Here is a 26,890-nt window from a genome sequence, read left to right as displayed (position 1 = left end):
ACTATGGAGGCTTAAAAAGAAGCACTACTAAAAAATGATCTAAATGATATTCTTGTTCCCCTGTTTGTACCTTGCAGAACTTGGCCCAGGTGAGATGACCATCATTGTAGCTAGACTGGACTAAAATGAAAGAAAAGAATGAGATGTTTATTAAACAATTAAACTTTTCAATATGGTGCTCAATTTAGATTTTGCCCAGCCCCTTTCAAGAATTTCTTAAGCACCTGCTATGGGTTTACAGTGTGCTTAATACTAGGAACAGTAAAGATGTAAGATACAAAATTTATCATCTAAGAAAAATTCTTTTTAGTGGAGGAGCTAAGATAGTTTTAGGAAGAGGGTGAGTTTTTAGGACCAGGTCCCCAGTGAACGAATAGGATATAAGTTATCACAGGAGGATGAATAAACCACTCCAGTAGTAAGAATAATGCAGGATGAGGCATAGTGGACATGAACATGGCTTAGGTAGGAGACAGTAAGAGCTGCCTAATGTTGGTAAATAAACATAAATTTATGTAAGTTAGATATAGCCAGATTACCAGGAGTCCTGATTATTGCCATGAAAAGAATGAACTAGAGATCCATTAGGCAATAAGGAGCCTTTGACTACTCTGATCCAGGGAAATGAAAGGATACACAAGTTTCTATCTACATTTTTAAGGAAATTATAACCCACAAGGATAATTTGATAATAATCTGAAAGGGTATGGCCACTATCTGTACTATATATTTAAAAACTTTATTCAATCAACAAATATTTACTGAATGCCTACTATTGAATTCATAAATTAAATTTCAAAAGCATATTTACATTAACTAAATTTTTCAATATTCCCCAAAGGTCTGATTTATTTATTTATTTATTTATTTATTTATTTATTTATTTATTTTTTTTCTTTTCAATAAGTCTGATTTATTTTATTTTTTTTAATTTTTTTTTCAATGTTTATTTATTTTTGGGACAGAGAGAGACAGAGCATGAACGGGGGAGGGGCAGAGAGAGAGGGAGACACAGAATCGGAAACAGGCTCCAGGCTCTGAGCCATCAGCCCAGAGCCTGACGTGGGGCTCGAACTCCCGGACCGCGAGATCGTGACCTGGCTGAAGTCGGACGCTTAACTGTCTGCGCCACCCAGGTGCCCCAGGTCTGATTTATTTAAATAACTATTGATCACATAGTAGGTACAAGTGGCAACCCAGCATCACTTGTCAAATTACACACGATTTCACTGCTGTTGTTCAAATCCATCTTTGGCCCTACTTTAACTAGAAATGCATACAAATCCAATGCTAAATGTGTTCACCCAGACTTGTCAAAATGTAGATATCTTTTGAAATTCTTTTAGAAAAATCTTACACTATAGTCACTATATGAAGTACCAATGACTATTTTGCAAGTTTAAAAAATACTAGTCAAAACTGAAATTTTCTTGATACGGAGGATTAAGTATTGCATGGGTGGCTTTGAATTTCTAGTAAATTCCCTGGTCCTGGAATCAGCTATTGTCCAGTTGTTAATGACCATTGTGATATTGACATGAAGGATCAAGGCACCATCAAGGCTTCACATCACACTCAGTGGAAATGGCACAGAAACACCCTGGAGACTGGAGAGTGGAATGGAAAGGAAGGGGCTTTGGACCTGGACAGACCTGGCCCGTGTCTTGGCTCTGCTGTGTACTAGCCACGCAGCCGTGGCAAGTCACTTAACGTCTGAAACTAAGTACCTTCATCTATAAAATGTAGAAAACAATGAGATACCCTTTATGAAGAAAGAAAACATAACATTTAGCTCTGTGCCTCACAATATGGTAGAGAGTCAATAAATTATGACTATCATTATTATTATTATTGGTAGTAGTAATATCACCTTGTTCTCTAAAATACTTGAGTACCCAAAACAGAGGCCAAGTCTTCTACATCTACCAGCTCTCACCTGTAAGCTTCTCTGCCAACATATTGAGTTGATCTGAGTTAAGGCCACGACCTACGTATGATGAAAACTGCCAGCTCATCACTTCCAGGAGTTGACTCAAAGTGGCAGATGGAGGATTATTAAAAAAAACCAAGTTCTGAAATAGAGTTTTTAATGATGATTATATTCATTAATTACATTGAGCACACTATAATTCAATATATAAAGTTCCTGTTTTAAACTCTTTATGCCAATCTAAGTTAATACAGAATATTGTCTCATCTCTCTTGTGCCTTTTATTTTTACTTCTTTAGTTTTTTAAAGTTGGGGTATCTTTTGAACTGCTTTTTTTTAAAGGATTTTATTTTATTTTTAGAGAGAGAGAGCATTAATGGGGGAGAGGGGCAGAGAGAGAGAGAAAGAGAGAGAGAATCCTAAGCAGGCTCCATGTTCAGCACAGAGCCAGATGCAGGACTCAATCCCATGACCCTGGGATCAGGAATTGAACTGACATCAAGAGTCAGGGGCTTAACCAACAGAGCCACCCAGGTGCACTTCTGTTGTGCTTTTTAATTGAACTGATTTTGTCTTTTCCTAAAGAGTTCCTTAATCTTTGAGTCCAATAACATATATGGCTCCATCTATCCTTGAAAGAATAATTGGGCATCTTTTAAATTTCCATAGACTATGGGCTATCAATTAACTCATATAAGTACTTAACATTGTCCAACAAATCATCGGACAAATACTCTTTTCTGAACTAATAATCTTAAACAAAACCTATATCAAGTTATTAGTTTATCACGGGTTGGTACAAGTTACACCTTGAACAAACAAAGCATCCCACAGCACAAAAATAGTTAAGTCTCAGGCTAAAGAAGGTGACCCTACAATATGAATTCATAATTCACCTGAGTCCTGTTTTATGGATAATAAAGTAGTCTTTTCTTTTGATCTGGACAGCGGCATCTTCTGTGTGATTAACTGCAAACAAGATTGCTTGTACCAGGAACTGGGTCAACATTAATGAGAGAGAAGACTTTATCTCAGAGTACTGGGAAGCAGAAGGTATGAAAGCCAAAAAAGATGTCCTAAGGAGAGTAGCAGGGCAAGAATTAACTAACCTAGTGCAGTGCAGGGAGAAGGCCTTTGGTGAGCGGGAACTAAGCTGGGCAGCAAGAAAAAGAATCAATCCAAGAGATTTCAGAAAATGGGACTGAAAGAAGACACAGCACCCAACCCCAACAAAGAGTGGGAGATAGGAAGGGGAGGAATGGAGAGAGAGAGTTTCTGGAAAGACAGTTTCCCCTGAACCAGAAAATTGTGTCTGGATGAATGACCAAAAAGCATAGAATATAATCAAGGTATAGGAGCTTGGGTTTTGAAGCAGAATAGAATAAAGAAGAGAACCAGAGTTCACTGTTATGCTGAACTCTAAGTAGGCTGTGCATCCAAGTTTTAGGAGCTATATATGATCTGCATCTCCAGATTCCTCATCCAGGAGCAGAGTAGAATCTGGGATGGTCAGTATGACAACTTTGGTGGCTTTCTTACAGAAGAAGGATGCTGAGGAAATCTTAGTGCAACAGTACTGTGCCAAAGACAAAGAAGTGACCCATCTTCCCTCCTACATCCTGGAGTTGAATGAAAAGCTCTGAATATGTGTAGCTCACAATGGGAAATGGCATTTATTTCCAGGGGTATAGGCTCTTCTTGGCTTTAAAGACCGGGTGGCTTCTCTAATGAGTCCTGTTCTCACTATTATCCTGAGAGGAAGCGAGGTACCATGTACCCTGTGCAGCCTTCCTCTCTACAGTTTATCTGTTTCCTCTCTACAGTTAATCTGTTTCAGATGCCAGGGCACCGGAGGATGAGAAAGAATAAGGCTGAGTCATTTTCCATGTTGTTTCCTTATTAGGCCCACTTTTAAAAAAGAGAAAGAACACTCAGAGCCAACTCATTATGTCTGTTCTTATTGCTAGAACCCAAGGTAAAAAAAATTCTTCCCTTAAGAGTGAATATTTGCTTTGAATTAGGAAGAAATGTTATTTACATTTGACCTATTTTCTCTAGTCCTTGGTGGTTTCCAGGACAACAACACTGAGGTTTTGTAAGATGGAGCAAAGGGAAGGGCTGACTCATCATTTTTGCCACTCCCTTCGCTGGTTGTCTTATAAGAAGAGCATCTGTTTTGGGCTTGCTTTGTAACTTAGGGCCACTTTTTGATCTATTTCTCAAATAACCACCAGGTGGCATTAAAACCCAACTTGAGCCTAGAATGGATTAAATCTATAATCAACCTGAAAATATTTATAATCAGATGGTAGGTTAGGCAAGATTGGTTAATGTTCTAGTCACTTATTTGGAAGCCAATTTTCTACCTTTGTAGAAAAGTCTCTTTGGAGGTGTGGCCAAAAGTAAGGAGGTAAACACAGCAGTGAGATACTAAATTCTAGACCAAGAAGTCTCCCCAAGCCCAATTAACAGAGCCACAGGATGGGCTTAGAAGTCTCTGTGACGCACATAGTTGGAAGCTGACCAGGCCCTCAGAAGAACAAATACCTGTCTGTCAGTTTTGCTAGTTGGAACTCTCCCAGCGTCCAAGCCCATCAGAATATATTGCTTTAAATGTAACATGAGAGAGGATTCATACAACTAAATATATTGGAGTTCTGGAATAAAATAACCCAAAAAGTCATGCCAAATTTCATATATATAGATATATGGATACATATTCAAAATTCATGTCTATCTATCTATCTATCTATCTATCTATCTATATCTTTTGATGCATATGGGTTTTACTGACAATAAAACAAATCAAATATAATTAAAGGAGGAGAAATAGGAATAGAGACTCTACCTGGGAATCATTGGTTGACACATTGTACCAAATGATGGATGCCCAAGCATTAGGTAACTGACTGACATTGGAAATCATCACCACAGGTAATGAGCTGGTCTGGTTTAAAAAAAAAAAAAAAAGCACTGTTATTATAGGTAGTTGCACCTTGCACTGATTTTATACTTGACTCTGTCCCCTGAAGGGCTATCTCAAGGCAGCTCCACTCCTTTAATCCTGGTGTCTATACTGCCTTGGATACTAAAATGACTTGTGAAGGTATGGGCACTTTCTGAGCATGTATGAGTCAAAGTACAGGGATGAATGGAGCCATAGAAACAGGAATTCTTTCAGACTGCTTGGTCAGTTAGGTTCTCCAATATCTTCCCTTGACATCATACAAATATTTATATTTTCTCATATATATAGACTAAAATGCAGCTAATTAGAGGTTGTATTGATTTTGCAACTGTCCTCTTAATAAGTTACTTTAAAGAATTTAATTTTACATTTATCTCTGAAATGGTCAATATATTCAAGTTATGATCTGACAGTCTAATTAATGTCAGGACTAAATATGGGGCTTTTTAACTGCAGAAGATGGAGAGGTGAGCAATTCTGGAGAAACATAGCTGCCTGGTCTGCTGTGGAACTCACCCTAGTAGTACTGGTACAGAGTTTTCAACCTCATGGAATAAACAGGCTTTCACAGATAGTGTGTGGAACCAATCAGCCTACATTAGTCCCTTCCCCATAACAGGTTAGATCTTTGTAGACAGTAAAATACCCAGCTTAAGAGGTCACAGAAATAGAAGTTTAGGGAAAAGAGATGAGGAAGGCATTTATGGAAACATTTTACAAATTTACATTCATCAAGACAACAAAAGAAAGGCAGGACTTTAAAACAATACATCCCACAAATAAGATCGTATCTGGGGTGTGTAAAACCGTGTTTGTTCATTCATGCAGTGGTTCATTCATTTATTCGACAAATGTCGAACAGCTACTATGTGCTAGACATTGAGTGAGTCACTGGTAAGGAGTGACAAAGTCATGATGTCCTGCCTTCAAGTAGCTCAGAGTCAGTCATGTTCAATTTAATCTTCAGAATTTCTTTATTCCTTTTTTGAGCACAACGGTGACTGTTACAAGAGAATCAAAACAATGCACTGTTAAAGTTCCTATCATTTGTCTTTACTCATTACGCTAGAAAAACCTTCCTTCTGAGGGATTTTATGTAAAGGTTAAAATTTTGAAAATACATCACTATGTGACATAGTTTAAGGCTTTCCACTGAGTATTCATGACTCAGAATAGTCCAGAAAACGAACCAGCAAACATGCAATATGGATAAGAAATTCAATCTGTATCGAATTGATAATGCCCATGAGATTTTATCATTTCTATTTAACCAGAATAGTATACATTCAAACAGTAGAATGTTGACTAATTAGTAACTGACATAATGATTTTCCAAAGAAAAACAACAACAACAAAAAAATAGAGAATGTACTAAAACCTAGAAAAGACTCAGCTTTCATCTACAAATGACAACAAATTACTGAAAATATTATTAGCAAAGAGTTAATTGATACCTACCTCTAAATCTATGGTCAGGCCATAGAGGCAGATCTGTGTTTCAAAGGTTATAGAATGAAGCTCTTCAGTCACCATGTGACAGCCCTAAGGAAGAAAGAAGTAAGTTGTTATCTTACAAATGTTATCTATTTGTTATCTTACAAATGTTATCTATTAGTAGGCCTGCTTCTATACAAATTAATACAATCTTGAATGCCTTAAACATTCCCTATTATGGAATATTCCCTTTTATTATTTGAAGAAGTTATTTAGAGTATTATACAGAGTGAGAAATCTTCATTTCCACAAACAGAATGATTTTAAGTCTCCATAACAATTTAACTTCTGACTCAAAATTCCAGCATATTTTTGTCAGTTTAAGTGCAGACAAATAATTATTTATTTTTAATTTTTAAAAATTAGTCCTTTCAACTTACAAACTATTAATACAAGTGAGGCATATGTGTGTAGATATAACAGAAACAAGTGAGTATCATAATTAATTTATTTAAAAAGAAAGCAAGATTTCCTTCTGGTTAAACATGGCAGGTGGAAAACATGTATTTTCCTCTGCTCCCTCCAGAAACTGCAATAAGTTTTGTTAACTTTTTAGTAAAGTAAAACTATAATCTAGATGCTCAATGAGAGGTGGGGGAGTATGGAGTGAGGGTGGCAATGAGGGGCAGTGTCTCTCAGAACAAGGGGTTGGAAGCATTGAGGCCCTGAGGCCAGAGAGTGAAGAGGGCTGAACAGGGGAGTAATTTTGAACCCATGTAATGAGGTCCCCACCCCTCCCTGTCCCTGGAGTGGGACAGAAGGTTTATTCTCTAGAGTGGATGAATCAGAGGAACTAGAGAGGCTATCTGCATTTCAGATCCAAGGCCAAACTGAGGGAAGGGATAAGATACAATGCAGAAAAGAGGAAGATCCTGTAAAAGTCTATGAAGAAGTCTGTGCCCCTTTCTTTGACATCTCCAGGAAAGACATCTGGGAAGTGGACAAGATCAAGGAGACAACTTACAGACATTGCCTTTGGGGGCCCCCAATAAGACATTCAGGTCCTAACAATCACCCTTAAGTCTACAATTCCCAACATGCACATAGAGCTTCCAGACTTTTAGTGCCTTTCTCCTAAATAGCAAACATTTGACAATCACCAAACATGACAAAACCTGTTACATGAATATTGATACAAAAATCAACAAGAAAGAACTCAGGAAAAAGAGATACTGCAAAAAAGCAAATGAAGAGTTTACAAAAAATGTATCAGGGTCAGTTTTATACATTAGCTTAACAAATAAATGGCATAAGAATGGGGCAAATCAACCAATCATAATGGGTGGACATCAGTTGGATACTGATTTGCACAAACCAACTGTAAAAAGATCTTTTTGAGAAAATGGAGAAATTTGAATAATGGAGTTTTATTAAGGAAAGATTTTAAGAAATTGCTATTTTTTTGTTTTTTTGTGTTAAGTGTACTGTGGTTAAGGTTTTTAAAAACCTCTTATCCAGAAGTTTTGCCTACCAAAATATCAATGAGTAAGATGTTATCCTATCTGGAATTTAAGTACTCCAGAAAAAAAAGTGTGTGTATAGGGGGAAAACAGATGAAATAAGACAGGCAAATGTTAATCATTGTTGAAGTTGAGTGATGTATAAATGGAAGGTTCATTGTATTTCTCTCTCTCCTTTTGTGTGTGTGTGTGTATTCACTAAAAAGCTCTTCAAGATGTTTAAAGCTCTTTATTAATATCCTTAAAGATGTAACAAATATATTACATCAGTGAAACAAGACTAAGATTCTATCAAAAGGAACATTCAGAAAATAATAATTAATAATTAAAAATATAATAAGAGAAATAGACAAGTCAGCAGAAGGACTAGAAACAAGGTGAAAGAAATGTCCCAGAAAGTAAAACAAAAAAATGAAGAAATTAAAAAAAATAGGATAGAAAAGATAGTAAAGAGTTAATACACAAACTCCAATAACAAGCTAACAGAAATTCCAGAAAACTAATAGAGAAAATGGAATAGAAAAAAGATCAAAAGCATAACTCAATGATAACACTCACACACTGCTGATGGGCGTTGGTAACATCACTTTACAGAATAATTTCTCAATATCTAGTAAAGTAGAAAATGCACTTCCTAGGATGATGGTGAAAGGAATTAAAAAAAACCCAAAAATAAAAAAAAATAATTGTGCACAGAATCATAGGGCAATCAGCCCAAATTAGAGCGAGTGATGGAGGATTCCCAGAGGGATGTTGCCAAGAAAAAAGAAAAAAACAAAAACTCAGATTGAGTTGTTTGGCCATATTGCAAAAAGTTTTCAAGTTTTGAAGAAGGGTTTTGGGCTATATTAGTGACAGGTACATAAAATAAAGTGATGAAATAAAAAAATTGAGGCAACTAATAAATCCAGGGAAAATTGAAAGTAATACAAGAAGGAAATACAATTATACTATGATATATGGTCAGCTGTTAATAATTTTTATATACTCATAGTAATGTAAACATTGAATATATTGACTAAGCCAAAATATATTATATAATGATACTGTGAAGGTGGGGGGAAATTTACATGTATGGAGATCTGGTATAAAAGAGCCATAGTTTAACCTTTTATAGAAAGAATTCAGGAGTTAGATATGTAATTTAAAAAAAAAATCAAGAAATGGTAGGGGCGTCTGGGTAGTTCAGTCAGTTAAGAGTCCAACTCTTGATTTTCCTCAGGTCATGATCTCACTGTCGTGAGATTAAGCCCTGCGTTGGGTTCGGTGCCAGGCATGGAGCCTGCTTGAGATTCTCTCTCTCTCTTTCTCTTTCTCTCAAAAAATGCTAGTATGATGTTAGTATAATACTTCAACTCAAAAAATGATCACCTCTGAAAAGTGGGTTTAGAGTGGGAAAGAGTGGGACAGAGATTGCTGTTTTCCTTGATGAAACCTTACAGCACCTTGCTATGTGCCCAAGACCAGCAGCACTGTCATATAAAAGCTTGTTAGAAAAACAGGATCTCTGGCCTTATCCTAAGCCTACTGAATCAGATTCTGCATTTTAACAAGAACCTCGGGTGGAATTTGTGAGGCAATGAGTCTCAATGTGCTGTATCCACATTATGTTTAGTCTCAAAAGAGTTGTGGAAAATTTGGAGATGGTATAAAAGACTTCAACAATTAAAAAAAAAAAAAGCCTGTGGGAACCTGTAAACAGAAGTGGAATTATTGAGACTAGAAAGTTAGGGTAGGATTGGAGGCAGCAGAATCAGCTTTAGGAGAAATGACCTAATATTGAATATGTATTAATAACAAGTTGGAATCTTCTTGTATTAAGTTTCAAATAATAAAAATAGTTCTAAAATGATGATATGAAGGACAATTACATGAAGACTTTATTGACAATGAGGAATGTCAAACTTAGGATTTGTTCCTGAAAAGGAAGCAGAAAGTTAAAGACTCCTCTCTCCCTTGGGTTAGACCCGTGTGATATCTTACATTGTCTTCAGGTAGCTGGATTCATGGGATTGCTTCTTACTGGGTTAGTAGAAATTATGTTAATGGAAATTTTGCTTACAAATCCCTTAGACCATCCCTAAAATTACTCCCAGGACATCCATAGCATGAAATAGCTAGTTTCCCCCCAAACCTCTCCTGTCTTGAGATAAATAAATTGCTGTTTCTTCGGTTGAGCATGAGATGAAGGAGTCAGGTTGTGTTTAGGCACCAAGTTGAACAAAACCCACATTTTTTAAACAACAGAGAATCTCACTGCCCTATATAGGGTATTTACACTATGCAAACCCTGGGACAAACGAAGAATCCACAATTTCATGTTCACTAACGGGTGCCTTTCACATTCTCACTAAGTTCAATGGCAGACAGGATGATATAAGCCTGCGTAGAACATTTAAGAGGCTTGAGGCAAGCACAGATGGAGACCCACATACCATATGTCTAAACATTTAACCATTATAAATCAAATTAACAAACTGATATATGATACAGCTTCCTGCCTTGACATCTAAGCTTTCATATTACCTAACTGGCCAGGTTTCAACTCCTCAAAGTTCCACTGGAACATGGTGGCCTGGAGAGAGGTGGGCCAATCTGGACCATTGCCCATTCCTCCCACCCCCACTTCCACCTCTGTGAGAAACCTCACTGACTAGTGTGACCCATTGGCCTCTGCTTGTGTCTAGAAATATTTGCATTGGTGGTGCCATCTGTGCTTGGGACTCTGCGAAAGCACCCTGCCTTGATCCCACAGACATCTTTCTCAGTGTGGGGGGGCGGGGCACAGCTGGCAGACAGCTAAAGGGAGCCTTTTTGAGTATGAGGTCCTATCCATCCCCTATACTAATAGCCTCTATAGTCTAATTTATACAATTAAATGTAAATATGATATAATTATTCATGATTATAGATGATTTCCTCAGATCTCTGTGTTATGGCACCTGTGTATTCACACTCCAAAGTGTGAGAAACCAGGACTCCACAGACAGAGCAATGACGCTTAGAGTTGTCCATTAACATTGGGAAAAGGCTTCGTGCTTTGGTTATTACTTTACTGAACTGGAATGTAGATGGTGAGAGGTTTCTTCAGTGATTCAAACTAATATCTAATGATTACTTAAAACCTCTGATGCAGTTGTGAGGCATACTGAGAATGAAATCCAGCAAGGAAGCTGACACACAATACACATGACTGGAGAAAAGTGCTCTGACAAAAGGAAGCGTCATTAACTTTCAAAGCTTGCATGGCCATCAGTCAAAGTCTTTATTACTTTATCAGTGTAGTCCAAGCCAGGGACGCTATTCAATTTCACATTCTCAGGGTCTATTCTTTATAGACTGGGGAAAACATTGTGGAGAACGTGCACCATTAATGGCTGTGTTAAAAAGCCATCCTAATCAGCTGAGATGATTATGGATTTAAAACATCCATATATATGATATTTATATTATATGGCACTGAAAATATAAGTGGATTGACTTTATTATACTTGTAAAGAAAAGCACACACTGGATAATCTGCTAAGAAACTGGAAAAGTGGCAGAACAGCTTGACCAGGCTCCATCTGGAAAAAAAACACACAACCTCAGGAAAGGTAGGTATAGATGTCACCATATTCTTCTTTTCTCTGCTCAGTGCCAAATAATACACCTAATATACATAATAGACTATGTTAACAAATAGCTATGGCTTTTGACTTGACAGGAAACCTCCGTTAAGAAAATATGACTGGGATAAAGCTAATTTTCACCTAAATTCCTTGCTTATCTCTTAACAAGCCATAGTCTATGATAATGTTTCATGGGGAAGACTACGTGGAATAGAAAACAATCATCCATTCACCTAGAGTGTATTTGTTGACTACCTATCATGTGCTAGACACTGGCTTAGATGCTGGGAAACAATGATAAAAGGGGAAATGATGGTACAATCACAGGAGATACAGACCCCAATCACAGAATCATAGGAAATAGATGGAAAATGAACTAATTCTCAGTCTCACACAGTAAAATAAGGGGACTGTGTGGAGGGTGCCACATAAAAAGTTAACGTTTTTAGTGTTATCCTTGTACTGACGTCTCTTCTAAAAAGTGTTGCAACTTCTTAAATTGTTCAGAAGGAAATCAACTTCCTGTGACAATGCATGGGCTAGTTGGCGTGTGAGTAGTGGATCTGTGTCTGAGAACCCCGAACCTTGAAAGAACATCTGTTTGGCTATTCTGTTCAATGAAACTCAAGTCACCCAGGCTTTACTAATAGCTTCTTTGTGCTTCATGACTTTCCACCACATAAACAAAATTACCCAACACCTCAGTCTAAGACTAAAACTGTCATTTATCAGTTAAAGCCTACTAACAAAGAGCAAACTCAAGAGACTGCAATTCCAGCTTTCCTGTTTGAACAGTTTCCACATTTCAACAATCACTCTCTAGTCAGCATTTTGCCAGATAAGGACCTCTGGGAAAGTCTCCTTCCTGGGAATGTTTATCGTATAGGGATGAACTGATCCTTCCAAGTTTGGCCACTTGGTAGGTGATGAAATTGTTTCTTCACAGTGGTTCTTCCAAGGAAAAGAACAAAGGTGGGAGAAAGAAGGAGTAATTGTTAACCTTAATTCTGTGACAGCGTGTCTACAGATTTCCCAAGGGATGTTGTGAAATTCCAAAGCAAATTATTGAAATTAAATTCATTTTTTTTCAAAAAAGTAAAGCTCCTACGCCATGTTGCACTCTTGCAGATTATAGAACCTTAGTCAAAAAAGCTTCAGAAATTGTCTAACTCCAATGGTTTTCAAATGTTTTTTTAACCTTGAAACACATTCTTGAAAAGAAATTTTCCATCTGGGTTCCAGACTGTAAAATATATAAAACAGAGCTATCTTGACTAAAACAGGGGTGGGGGACCCAGAGCTCCACCATTCACCCCCCCACCCCCCCAAAATCCGGAGGTGACTTCTAAGGTACCTCTTTGGTCCTTTTGGGACGGTATGGGTCTAATGCAACTTCTTCCCTTCACCCAGTCCTATAGCCAGGATCCCTGTACAACCAGACCAATCACCTCTTTTTGGATAATGTGAGTCAAAGAGGCATGGGGGTGCTAGGGAGGTCTGGAGTGGTGCCCCTGGGGAAACTATTATTCATGACATCTTACTCTGTTCTCAATCATTTAGTAATCATTCAGTCCAAGTTCTGTCAACCACAAAAGCAGAACTGAGGGGCCCCATGTATGCCCCGTGTGTGTGTGTGTGTGTGTGTGCGTGTGTGTGTGTGTCTGTGTATGCACGCGTGCCTATCAGACAGGGGGTGGGGACATGTGGGGTGGTAGTAGGAACCCGAGATATGTGATCCTATAAGAAGGGCACACATACATGGTGCTTTGAGGTTTCAGGGACCTGGGGCCAGAGAGGGATGTGCTCAGGGGCCCTAGAAAAGGAACATCTGCAGTCGAGCACTTTGGCAGTGGGCAGAGAAGGATAAGGATCAGCAGTTTGTCCTGTCAGGTACCATCTTTACAGTCATTTCTCCACTTGTGTAAATACCCATTCTTTACAAAGGGGCAGCCTGGAGGGCTGATCAGGAAGAGCCATAGCAGACATCTATCGCACAGCACAGCACATCACAGTTGATTCTCACACATACCATGTCATTTGGTCCTCTTAACAACCCTCTAAGTGCAGATCAACATGATGCCCATTTTACAGATTAGGAATTGGGAGTTAGTGAGGGTAAGTGGCTTGAGCCAGGTCAGTTGCCTATAGGGGGCAGACCCCAACATGGTGCTATTTCCATCCCCCCACTGATGCACGTTAAACATAAGGGAGAGGTCAAAAACAACATTTTCTGAGAAAGAATTCTTTTAAATTTCTTCTAAACTTTATAAGGATTCTGGCTGAGGTAGCTACGTGATTTCTGCGTGGGTGGGTACAGTGAGAACAGTAACAGCAGCGGCTGGAGTAGAGAAAGGATGAGATGCTCCTCACACACCTGCAAAGACCTCCCTTCTTGGAATCCCAGCAAACGGAGGGAACATGATGAGGCAAGGGGCAGGAGGAGGACAAAGATCAGTGCCAAGCGATAATGCTTCTCCCAGGGCAGATCTTCCGATCCCAGAGGCAGCATCGCCTAGTGGCCAAGAGCATGGATATGGGAGCCATGCTTTGAATCTTGGCCTGACCGTTCTGTGCCTCAGTTTCCCTAACTAAAATAAGTACACTAATAGCATCTGCTTCATAGCACTGTTGCAAGAATTACATAAATCAATGTCAGTGAAGCTCTTAGTGCCCAGTATATAGTAAATGCCACAGGAGGATTTGTTAAATAAGTTCTTATCGGGCTGTGAACTCCTGCTGCAGGTGCTCACAGATAAGGAACAACTACTATTTGAAATTTGAAAATGAGGTATCATATCCTACCTTCCTGTTTTCCTGACATTTTGATTACTACAATCTTTGGCCCTATGACTTTATGAACTCCATTTTATCACTAGATCTTCCCCAGGCTCTTTCCTGACTTCCTTTGATCACTCCTACTGCCTGGCCAACCCCTTGGGTTTTTTTTTTGTTTTCTTTTTGGCCCAACTTTCTGAGCCCACTTTGTATATTTTGTGACTTCTCAGTTATTCCTGTAGTACATAAAACAACTTTCAGGTCTATGGTTTATTTTAAATGTACCTAGGAGTCATATTACAATTCCATCAACAGGGGGAGCTCAAGGAATAGCTTAAATCAAATTTTCTTGCTCTAGCAAACTTAGGGAGAAAAAGGAAGAATACAATCATTCTGACACAACAGTATGATTTTGTTATTAATCCAAAAATAAGAGGAAATACATTCGACGTAATATAAGTAGACAGTGTTAATGAGACATTGCTTGGTTATCATACGGTAGTAGATGATATACTTAGATTTCTTCTCTAAGGAAACCGGGGTAAAGATTTTGATTTTACATTTATAAAGATGACAACGTATTGGAGAGTTGACTATTTAGATTTATTTCCATTTGATCTGTTTTACTTAAGAAAAGTTAAGAAGCATTGTGTTTTGTCTATTCACACTTAGCAAGTACTATTCAAGGATGTTATGCTGCTTGAAGTGTTTGCAGCTTGGTCCAGAATTCCAGTGAGATGTGTGAAATAGATTTTTATTTATAATGTGCTAATGTGGTCAGAACAATAACTCTACTTTCCGGTTTACCAGACTATCCTTAAACTCAAAAGCTCTGCTCCTGTGATATCTGGGTGGTAGAGACCTGTTTGCAGCTCTGGCTGAAGACAAGGCTTACCCTGGGAGGAAGGCTTAGTTCATCTTTGGTGTGGCTGTAATATTTGGCAAATGCTCTCTAAGCCATTAAGAGAATGAAGAATTTTTGGAAGAGAAAACGTAGTGTATTAAACCTGTTGTGGTCAATCATTGTGGTTTTGCGGGGAGAGCTAGATTGATTGCAGTTGAAAGCTGGATTTTATAAAGTGCTTTTTCCTTTCAAATAATTCAAAGAGATTTCTCATGGAAGCTGTGACTGACTGTAAAGCCAGGAGATTGAATCCATATCAACCACACCAGAGATAAGCCTCACTATTTTACAACTGCATTGTGTAGATGATCTTGCATATGCAGCATCTCTGAACAGAGAGCGTTGGGCATTATACCCTGATCTGTAAGAGGAAAAAATTTTCTCTATCAGATCATTTGCCAAAGGTCACATTTTCAGTCACTGTCAGAATACTTTCAAACCCAGGCTTTCTAATTCCAAATATGTTTTAGTTTTAGTATATTTAGTCCTAGCAACTAGTCCAACAAAACAGATGATCCCCAAGGCCACTTCCAACCCAGGATTTGCCCACTCTGTCATTTACTGACTAAAATGTAAACACTGGAATGGCATCAGTTTGTTCTGTTAATCAATTTCATCCAGTGGAACACAAGCCTGAAGTAAAAAGGCAAGGTAACTGATACCATAAAGTAACAGGGCTGTTTTTCATGTCTGATTTTCATATAATATGTCATGAAGTTTGAGACTTAACTCTTATCTGTGGAAAATGAGTGATTTTAAGATGTTTTATAATAAGGGAGAACTGACTAAAGACATTACAGCACACTTGTGAAATGCAATTCAGTGCAGGCACTTTAAGTGATGTTCTCTAGGAGTATTTAAGGTTATGGAAAGCTGTTCACCTTACATTGTTATGTGGGAAAAAAGCAGGTTATGAAACAATGTGTACATATATTGTAAAGTAAGATATACATAGATAAAGGTCTAGAATGATGTGAACCAAAATGTTAAGTTTTTCTTTTAAAAGGGTATTATTATATGCAATTTCTATTTTCTCCTCTTTAAGACAAAATTTCTTAGACTGTTTGCACTTATCCAGCTTTACATTTTTAACCAGAGAAACATGAATTTGACTTTACATAAAATTATAAAGGGCAGTTTAAAAGCTTTGTAAAAATAAGATATTATAGAGTTATTTCCTAAAAATAATTATCTTGTAGAAATCATTTTGTACCTCATTTCCTTTGCTTCCAGCACTGGACTTCATTTCCTTTGGTTGCTTTGCAAAAAAGGAATAACAGCATTATCAATTAAATATCGAGTCGGTCATACCTATTGGAGTGATTTTCTGGGCCACAATTCTGCTTTCTAGAACAGTAACCCAGATGTCTTCTAATTACGGAAACCTGACACAGGTGCCCAGATTCAACAGAAAGAAGCTGACGGTTTCATCTCATGGGATATCACTTTAGAAACTTTCACTAAGGGATGTGAGGAAGTTGGCATACTGTTAAGACTATGATTTTCAGCCCACGTTTTAGAAAGAGGAAATCATGCTGGGATGTTTTAAAATCTACTCAGCACTCCTTTGTACCTGGAAAGCATCACCTGAGCTAAGCTGCAATGGTTCTCAATCCCTGTGAAACCAACACAGAGGATTGGGGAAACAAACAATGGGAGGTACTATGCCACAGGACACAGCAAGCTCCTACATGGCGTTAGAGACTCAGGGACACAGAAATGTTCATGATATAGATGACTTCAGTTTTTAAAAGGCAGACAACAGTTTACACAGTGCCTACAGTCTGATCTCACTTAAAAAGTACATATACAGAAGTTAGAAAAGAATGAAAACGAAAGTAAAGATGTAATAGTGCTATAAGGTAGTAAATTACAGATGATTTTTAATTTTTTCATTTTTGCCTCTCTGGTTTTCTACATTTAGTTTTATATTAAAAAGCAACTAGAAGTTATTATGCGGGGCACCTGGGTGGCTCGGTTGGGTGAATGTCCGACTTCGGCTTAGGTCATGATCTCACAGTTAGTGAATTCGAGTTCCTCATTGGGCTCGCTGCTGTGGACGCCGAACCCTTTTCGGATCCTCTGTTCCCCTCACTCTGACCCTCCCCAGCCTCAAAAATAAAGTTTTTTTTTAAGTTATTATGCAAAAGGTAATGTGTATAAAACCGCTTTGTAACTAGAAGAGCACCTTAAAAAGTAAGATTTTATTTTATGTGTTATCCCTCCTGGAGTAAAGACCTAACCACTTTTTGGTATGTTCCTTGTCCTTTCCACATGACCTTTATTGAGAGATAGACATCTCTAAGTTAAGGTCTCTTACAGCTTTATTTATTAGCAAACATTGTCCATTATTGAAAATTTCTTAAGAATAGGAAATGAACCTATGTGAAAAGAGTATTAGTTATAAGGATGTATAATACATAACTCCTCCTTACATTTTGTTTATTTATCAGTCTCACACTGGAGGGATTCAGTGAAAAAGAAATGTACCCTTCAATACTACAGACCAAACAATAACAAAATTCAAAAGAAAAGCCAGCATACATTTGTATATGCAGATATCTATTAACCTAAATTTTATCTTTTAGAAATTAGACCCTTTGAAGCCCACTTAGTGGTGCCCCAACATTCGGGTGAGGTCCTTTCTAAGTGCTAATCATGAGTATCATGCATCTGGCAAGAAAAGCAGTAGAGTCTTTGGGAATCTAAGAACTATACAAAGAATTAGAAAGAAAGCAGGAAGAGAACTCTAGGTTAAGAGGAAGTGGTATGAACAAGAAGCAGCAGGTTAAGGCTGGGTCAGAAGCTTTCTAGACATGCCAAGGCAAACTCTGTGCAACCGCCAGACCCAGGAACATCCTACCTGCCCACAAGCTACTCTAAAAATGAAAGCACCTTCGGCCAGACATGTTGTTGCTGGATATCATTTCTTGGGGACATTTAAAAAATGAAACCAGGAATTCCTATCCATTACAAGACCGATTATGTCTGTTATTATTTCCAAAATATATTGACCAATTGCTGTATATACTTAGGTACTATTCTCACCATTTTTTGAGAACTTGGACTTCTGAGTTAAGTTACTGTGGTCTTTCTAACATTTTTAATTCTTCAATAATGGCATGTTTTATTTCTCAATGTGGCCCTTAATCTCACATAAGAAATGCCAGAAACCAAAATATATTTAATTATAAGGCCTATTCTTAAGGATGTGTCTGATTTGGGAGGGGGAGTAGCTTGTGTAATTTTACTGTTGAACTCACCAAATGTCGAAATTCTACTGAGAGACTCCCGTTAGAAGATTCTTCAATGGACATGGCTTTGACATGAGTTCCACAAAGAACAAATCTTCGATTGCTAGACAGGAAATCTTAGCTATTTACATGGTCTCAGGTAAAATACATTTATGGGACCATCAAAAAATATATAAAATAAATTTCTTACCTTAGAGTTGAAACATTCCTGTAAAACCAAGAAGATTCCTTAAAATGAGCTATTTTATGGATCTAGTAAAAACTTCCTTTGATATTTTAGAGAGTAGTATAATATAGTCATAAATTTTCATTTCAAGACTTTATAGTAAAATTTTTTAAAGAAATCTTCATTGGAGTTCTATTAAATGTTTGAACTTCAAAGTCAAATATTTGAAGTACATTGATATGTAATGTTAGAGAAATATATTTAAAAGTTTGAAATAATTCTATAGAATGAGGAAAGTTCTTTTTACAAAGTCTCACATTTTCATGTTTCAAAATGAAATTAGAAACTTACTTGTCAATAGATGCTTTCACCTTTACCTGATAGTTCAGTTCTGGCAATTTTATTAGTAGTCTGGAAAGACACATAAATAAGAATCAGAGCCAAAAATTAAAAGTGCTAAGAGCCTTTTTATATTTAAATATATAAATATATTTATGTCTTATACACATAAATTGAATTTAGGTTATCTTCAGTTATATGTTAGTGTGATTCGTGGTTGAATCACTATATTGTACATCTGAAACTAATATAACACTGTAGGTTAACTATACTGAAAATTAAAATAAAGTAAAAATAAATAAAAATAAAAATGTACAATTCCTCTTTAGTTTGTCATGTTACTAATATTGACACCAGCCATTTCCTATCGTATTGACAAACATTTGTGAAGTACTTCCATATTGCTTTAGTTGATGTATGTTGGATAATACATTGGCTAGGTCAGAAAAATAGCTATATATTTTGGCTAAAGCTCAAATTTGGGTTAAGTGTAAGAAAAATAAGAAATATAAGAAATAAGAAATAAAAAATAAGAAAAATAAGAAAAAAATTCAAATGTATCAATATGGCTCCATTTTATTCTCATATCATAAAAATATTTAAGCTTGGTAAAACTAAAATGTTTTGATGATAACTGTTTTATGGCAAAAAGTCTGAGAAAGACCAGGCCTCTGGGATCTGAAAAATTCCAATTCAAATGTATTTGCAATCTTTAAGTACACTATGTAAGTCCCAGCAAAAATGTTCATAACTTAGAAAGATTTAATTCCAAACAAGTGATTAAAGATCAGAGTAAGAATTCCTTTAATTTCTTCTTCTGGTGTCAGATCCTTTATTCTTTTGCTTTTCCCAATCGTTTGAGTCATAACCTCTAATATACCCTCTCTGTGGGTTCAGTCGATTTCAGAGATATTAATCCAATCACTCACTCACTCATCCCAATCATGCACTCATCCCAAAACTCATTCATTCACTCAGCATGTATTGAGCTCCTCATGTATGGCCAAGACAGCCCTAGAAGTGTGGACGTAGCTACACATAAAGGGAAGAGGTCCAGCTAAATATAATAGATGGAATATGGAAAATGGAAATAAGCAACTGATTGGCATTAGAGAAATATAATCATAGATGATAGACAGCTCAAACAAAAGTGTGGGTAGAATGTGACAAAGGCTCCTTAAAAATCCTGCATGAAGCACAGGTTTGGTGTTAGGGTTTGGAATATGATAAGCGTGTAGTTGTTAGTAGTGAAGGGTGAGGAGGTCATATGAAATAGGGCAGCAAGTTTTCCCTCTCTGCCTTCCTATCATACTTCAGGAAGGATCTGATCCACTGTGAGATGCAGATGACTAAAGGGAATCCCATGTCACTGCTCCTTTTGAAATAGGAGGCTAGAATTCTTTGGGAGGGAGGGGTTTTAGAGAAAAAGTTTGAATATTAGTAAAGGATCATCTATCAAGACAGTGAAGAACAGGGTACAGAGAAGGATAGGGAACCAACAGTCAGGTGGAAGAGGAAAGCAGGAACGCTGCTTTCAAATCAGGGACTAATGGTCTAGGCTCCTGGCAATCAGTTCAAACATGTAAGGTGATGCCCATTCAGGGAGCTTCTTGGCTGAACATTGGCTGAACTCTTGGCTGAGAACATTCCCTAATCATCTCCCTTTTTGTCCCAGAGAACATCTTAGACTTACCATTTCATCTCTGGGGGTATCTCAAGGAAAATTAGGATGTCCACCACCCCTCTATCCTATTTCCCTTTAGTGTTACTGTCTTCTGGGTTATAGAAATATAGGGATGAGGAATGAATGAACAACTTTTGAAAATCATGAAATTTTGAAAGGGAACCTGGCCTCTGCCTTTTGTTCTTGGTTCTTAAGTCTTACTACAAAATTCACACAAAGGAAATGATTAAGAATTTCAAGTCAGGTATTTAAAATGCAAACTGAAGAAAAATGCCTTCCCTTTAAAAATGGAGTTCTGAGGTGATGGATGTTAACTAAACTTATTGTAGTAATCATTTTTCAACTTATGTAAGACAAGTTGTTACACTGTACATCTTAAACTTCTATAGTGTATGTCAGTTACATCTCAATAGATTTGAAATGAATAAAATAAAATAAAATAAAATAAAATAAAATAAAATAAAATAAAAATAAAGTTCCAATAGTGATGTGTGATCAGGGACCCTGTTGTGGGGCCCTAAATCACTATCTACCATGGCATCATTACCTCTCGTATGGTAGTCAGAGGTGACTTAGTGATTAGGAATTTAAAGCTTGGGGGTCTTGGAGATTGATGCATGATGAAAATCTTTGAAAGTTTGAGTTCAAATTCATTATTTTAAATGTCACTAGGGAAAATGATACGTCTTGGTTTCTCATGCTAATGGAAAGGATCAAATGCACAGACAAAGCAGCAATAACACAAAAGTCATATGTCTTTAAATCAGGTACATGGTAAGGATGTATTGAAAATTACAGCATTATGAGTTTTTGTGGAAAATCCTATAAGCTAGCTGCTGAGCAATCACAGGGGAAGAACATACCATCATATTTCATGGGTAAGATATTCAAAGCCTTTCATATTCTGTCCCCAATCTACTCAAGTCTACCTCGCCCTATTTTACATGCTTACAAAACAGACCCAGAAAGTCATTATTTCTGTCGTCTCGCTCTCCTACAATCCCACTCTCCTTCCTGTCTCTGCTCTTCCTGCAAGGTCCTTCCTCATAGGGACCACAAGGCTTTGCTAGCCTCTACCAAGTCAGCCTTTTCAGCCATTAATCCCATGATGCCCGACGTTGGAATTCCATACTGTCATGATAATACCCTTCAGGCTTTCATCTTTATTGTCATATTCTTTACAAGCAGGGCCCTCATATTAACATTTCTGAGGGTATCTACCAAAGCTCAGTGCTGGGCATGCAGGAAGTGCATAATAAAGAAGAGTTGAATGAAAGGCACTATGAGAGAAATGAGTTGTAATTAACGCAGTGGCTGAGGCTCCACAAACAAATGAAATGATAGAGCACATTCTGCCTACCTTAGCTTTACAGTGAACTGAATGAGAGTTTTAAGTACCATCGGTCTCTGAGGGTGGGTTGGCATGCATGGCTGTCGTTCAACCACAAATGAGCTAGATTAAAAGGAAATAAAGCACATCTTGAAAACATTGAAAATATTGACAGGCTGAAAACCACAGAGAAACAGGATGCTGTCCTCTTAAAAGATCCAAATTTTCTACACTTAGAAGACATTCAAATGTCCATTAAGTTCAAATCTTTCCAAAGACTTCTCATAAACAGTTACCAGGAGATGGAAAAAAATGCCTAAAGATTGTCCCTAAATAACAATGGTAAATAATTCTTAATTGTTATACTTGAGTCAAGAATAAAAGTCTATTTTTATCATACTAAACATAAAGGAAAAGTTAATTTCATGCCATCTTTGAACTGGATATTAGAATTTCTGGATATTAGAATTTTTTTTAGATGAGCTAATACACATAAACATGGTCTCCACCCTTCATTTCTTGGATATATACTTAAGAAGAAATCATTGAAATCTTGTTTTCTAAAATGTGAAAAATGAACTTCAGCTGGATGATGTGCTTGGCTCATGGAAAATTGAGTCAGTTCTTGGGAGAAGTGTTGAATAAATAGTGAAGAGCAGAAAGGCTTCTGGAACTCTCTGTAGCTTTATTCCCTTTACCCTGAGGCTCACTGTTTAACACTTGCCTACCCCCCCCCCCCCCATCACCTTAACACTAAAACCCCAGCCAGGGTGTCCTTACAACCCCACAAGACTGAGGCTTCCATGAGGCATTTAAATGGATAATACTTTACTTACTTCTTAAAAAGGTTGTAGATCAAGAAGGTGACTCTTTCTAGCAGATGGGCTCTTTGCATGGGGATGGGATCCCCTTCATATGTCATTTTAGTCGACTGCTCCTCTAATTTCTCCAATTGCCTTCTGAGTTGGAACAGACTTTCTGCCAACAGTGTAAAGCTATTGAACAACAAATGAAAATCAGCAGATAGTTTTCCCATTTAACAAGCTACCGTTTTAACTATTAAACACATTAACAAATAATAAATTATTAAATATTCAATTAATACAATCATTTACTTAATTCCATTACAAGTTAGTGACAGTTCTGTATGTTTATTTCCCAAATTAGTTTTTCCTCTAAGATGTATGATGCATGGGAAACATTTTCAACGTTTTCTCATTTTTACCTATAGTTATAGACATCATTTACAAAATTTCGTCAACATCTGGAACCAAATCCCTTTTAATTTTTTTGTTTACAAGTCTGTTAAACATATATATGTTAAGGATATGGTACTCACTAACGGGTAGAGAAAGAGCAAATTTAAAACTTTAAAAATACATGATATGAAGAGTGTTATGCATAAGAATACTAAAGAAAAAAGACAGTATGAAATGAACTGCCTTCCCCACTCCAGTATGTATTTTTCAAATCCTAAGTATTAGCCAAAAATTATCAGTGTATCTGTCTGGAGAAGGTACATGCTTAGAGTTTTACTCACTATGTGGCGATCTCACCTCAGAAATGGAGGTGGGCTCTTGGGCCTGAAGTTTAAGAAAGAGAGAGGCTGAAATGGACACTGAAGGGACTGTCCACTCCCAAGGAGGCAGGATATCTGGACAGACTTGCTAAGTTTTTCTGGCCCTGACAGCAGCTCTTTCTACTTAGAAGTTTATTCCCTGCATAGTGCTATGAAAAGATCTGTCAACCCCCCACAGAATTTGGTGTAAGCACGCTTATCTGCTAAATTCTTGATGGCTTCCTTTGTTGTTTATCTTGTTTTCAAAACAAGGGATTACAGTGAGGTTAGGGAATTAAAGCATCTCCCCAAGGAAAATCAGTATGTTTTAAAAAGAGCCCAATTCCTTACTCTTCTTGACGAGCGGGACTGGCGGGGTGCAAGTGGCCCCAGTTATGCCATATCTCCCTTGTATTGCTCTGTACCCTTTGAAAGCAATTTTAGATTTCAACTGAACATTTTCCTTCTTTTTCATTATTTTTTCTAAGTGCTCATTCGATCAGATAATTTTATTTGGCACTGATGAAGAAGAAAGCCCTATCCACATTTTTTTTTTCCAATACAAAGGATATCTGTATATGATAGCCTATGTGTATACGGTAGGGGATGCCCTGTTGTATTAGCCATTTGAGATATTTCATTTAAATACAAAAATAAATCACTTTGTTGAACACACAAAACTAACGTTGAACACTGACTTCTTAAGATATACATTTAAAAACTAAGATATTTTTTTAAGCTTTTGAAGTTAGTGCTTCTTATGTCCTTATAGAAAGCTATATTTATTGCAGGTTTCAAAAATTCACTTGAGTCTTTTAAGATTAATATATTAGATGAGAAAAAGTAAGCATTTCTGATGCATTCTATAGACTTCTATAGATACTTTGTTTTTGCCCCAAAGGAATAAAATTAAAAACACATAGGGGCGCCTGGGTGGCTCAGTCAGTTAAGCATCCAACTTTGGCTCAGGTCATGATCTTGAGGTCTGTCAGTTCAAGCCCCGCGTTGGGCTCTGTGCTGACAGCTCCGAGCCTGGAGCCTGCTTCAGATTCTGTGTCTCCCTCTCTCTCTGCCTCTCCCCTGCTTGCATTCTGTCTATCTGTCTCTCTCTCAAAAATAAATAAACATTAAAAAAAAAACACATATACATCTCTGGCTGAGCTACACTGAAGCTTTGTACTTCCTGTGGTTTTCACTAGAAACTAAAGTCAATTCGTTTTACCAGTTTTGAAGCTGGTCGAGCCCATTGTGGAGCGGTCCTCCAATGCAGGCGATCTGCTGGCGCCTCTTCCAGTCCTGCAGCTCTTCCATCAGCATGCTGTTCATTAACAAGTCCGTTTCATTGACTATTTGTGTCATTTTACTGAGGGCTTCCTAAAAACAAAGGTGACTACTGAAAAGATTTTCAAGAGACACAACCAAAGTCACTTATAATTCAACCTGTAAAACAATTTGTCTGACCTGGAAGATATAGGCTTGGTTACAATTCTCACTACATACTTTATGAAATACTACCTTATAGTTATCGTAACACTGCCTTTTCAAACTATTAAATTATCACAAATAACATCACAAAGAAAGAAGCATGACCACAGTTAGCAATCTCATAATGTAATATCATTTAGTGTAAATATATTGAGTTTGTACCTCCTGTGACAATATTGAATCTTCTAGTCATACAGCCATTTCTCCATTATTTAAAAAGACACAGATTAAATTTATATTCTTATAAATATGTTTATTCATTTATTTTTAAATGCAATGACTAAAATTGTAGTCTTTCTGTATTAGTTTTTATTAGGACTTTATCTGAATTTAGGAAGAAGTATAGCTTTCAAAGGCCTAAGGATTAGAAGTTGTGAATTCCTATCCTGGTTCTGTGACAAGCTATGTGAATTTGGATAAACCACTTAATTTGCTGGAACTTTATATTTTGATCTATACAATCAGGTGAATGGACAGAATTATTTCCGGTTCCTTCTGTCCTTAAAATCTTATTTCTGAAGTAGAATAAGATAGCATGCATAAAACATATAGTATAGATTCATTATGCATAAAAGCATTAAGCTTATCTTGGATTAAATACTTGCATGCTTAAAATCTGATATCTAACTGTTAAAGTTTATAATTTAGGGTGAAAATAAATTTTACATTTATCTGTGCTCACACAAATTCCTGCACAAAAAACGAAGTCAAACTTTTAGAAATAAACTCTTGACTTATCAGTAACAGCTCAGATTTCAATGCATTTATTTTCAAGGAGAGGGAGAAAGTTGAAATAGAAATGTTTCCCTTTTTTAAAAAATATTTCATTTTGTCAGAAAGGAGTTCTTCCTCTCCGTGAAAGGAGGTTAGATTGAATACGCTCAGTTGTCAACGAACTATCCTGAAATCTAAGAAATTACTTAGCATGAGGTCATTTTTCAGAGTAGAAACTGGAACATTGATTTTTCTATTAAAATTTTAGTAGTCATCAAATAATATTTTAATTATACATGTGTAGGAGAACCCACATCAGCATATTAAGTACAGAAACTAAGACAGTCATGTCTGAAATAGTGGCAAATAAAAATTGGGTAAAACATTCACCTTGAAATTAATGGTAGCTACAGTAAATGTACAGCATAAGCAAGATAAATAAACTCGCAAGAGGTCCAACTTTGTGAACTTAGCAAGAGAAGCATGGCAAACAGCATGGCACTCTTTCTAGAAACATTGCCATTTATTCATTCAGCTTAAATAGAACTGAAGGAATCCAAGAGCTTGATTCTTTTCAGTAGGATCAAATACAGGAAAAGGAGAAAAACGGGAAAAAGGCCAAATTAAAGTTCTTCACTAACCTTTCTCTTGAAGTCGAGACTGTTAAGCATTTCTTGCAGAGTCAAAACTTCCTGATTCATTAGGGCAGTGTTCTTGTCCCCCTGATCTGTGAAGGAAAAGAGATGAGATGTGGAGTCCACTCCAAGGCAAAGGTCTCTGTCCTTAAAGCTACATCTGCTGCAATTCCCATCCTTAAGTCTTAAGATACAGAAGCCTAATGCGACTGTTAGAGATGAGCATGAAAGTCAGTCCCTATCTGCTCATTTGCCAGGAAGGATCACCACCGAGTAAGCCAGTGAGCTCTCTATCATACAGACCTTGACTGAAGACCATTCTTCACACCATGTTCCTTTTTGGGGCAGAGAGAGAGGTAAAAAAGTTTTTGAAATGTATTCCTTTTTAAGATACCTCTACATTGATAGTAACCCTAGCTGGTTGGCGTAAGTAGGAAAGGGGCCTGTCTTTGTGCCCATTAATCATATTTGACTCCTCCTGATGCCTTTACCCATCTGCCTCACTCTACTTGATACCCAGGAATTATGGAAAACTGCCTGAAGAGTTGCAGTTTTACCTACTTAGTCTCATGAACTAATAACG

General features: G+C 37.1%; 1 protein-coding gene across 9 annotated transcripts in view; it reads right to left on the bottom strand.

The window, feature by feature from the left end:
• STAT4 (signal transducer and activator of transcription 4) overlaps window positions 1-26,890 on the bottom strand; it is a 115,089-nt gene that overhangs the window by 5,116 nt on the left and 83,083 nt on the right. For 8 of the 9 annotated variants that reach the window (XM_047872516.1, XM_047872520.1, XM_047872522.1 and 5 more), the window contains 12 exons: window positions 26,314-26,399; window positions 24,696-24,847; window positions 22,752-22,910; window positions 21,946-22,038; window positions 18,914-18,973; window positions 18,587-18,604; window positions 18,406-18,499; window positions 16,356-16,400; window positions 6,357-6,440; window positions 4,779-4,877; window positions 1,937-2,072; window positions 71-120 (listed from right to left, as the gene is read on the bottom strand). In XM_047872516.1, the coding sequence (XP_047728472.1) occupies window positions 71-120; window positions 1,937-2,072; window positions 4,779-4,877; window positions 6,357-6,440; window positions 16,356-16,400; window positions 18,406-18,499; window positions 18,587-18,604; window positions 18,914-18,973; window positions 21,946-22,038; window positions 22,752-22,910; window positions 24,696-24,847; window positions 26,314-26,399 (1,076 nt within the window). The remainder of the gene's footprint in view (window positions 1-70; window positions 121-1,936; window positions 2,073-4,778; window positions 4,878-6,356; window positions 6,441-16,355; window positions 16,401-18,405; window positions 18,500-18,586; window positions 18,605-18,913; window positions 18,974-21,945; window positions 22,039-22,751; window positions 22,911-24,695; window positions 24,848-26,313; window positions 26,400-26,890) is intronic. The other variant, XM_047872521.1, reaches the window with a different exon arrangement.

This window comes from Prionailurus viverrinus, chromosome C1, assembly GCF_022837055.1.
Source record: "Prionailurus viverrinus isolate Anna chromosome C1, UM_Priviv_1.0, whole genome shotgun sequence".
Classification (NCBI taxonomy): Eukaryota; Metazoa; Chordata; class Mammalia; order Carnivora; family Felidae; genus Prionailurus; species Prionailurus viverrinus.
Note: the sequence above shows the minus strand (reverse complement) of the source record. Positions and strands in the feature narration are given on the sequence as shown.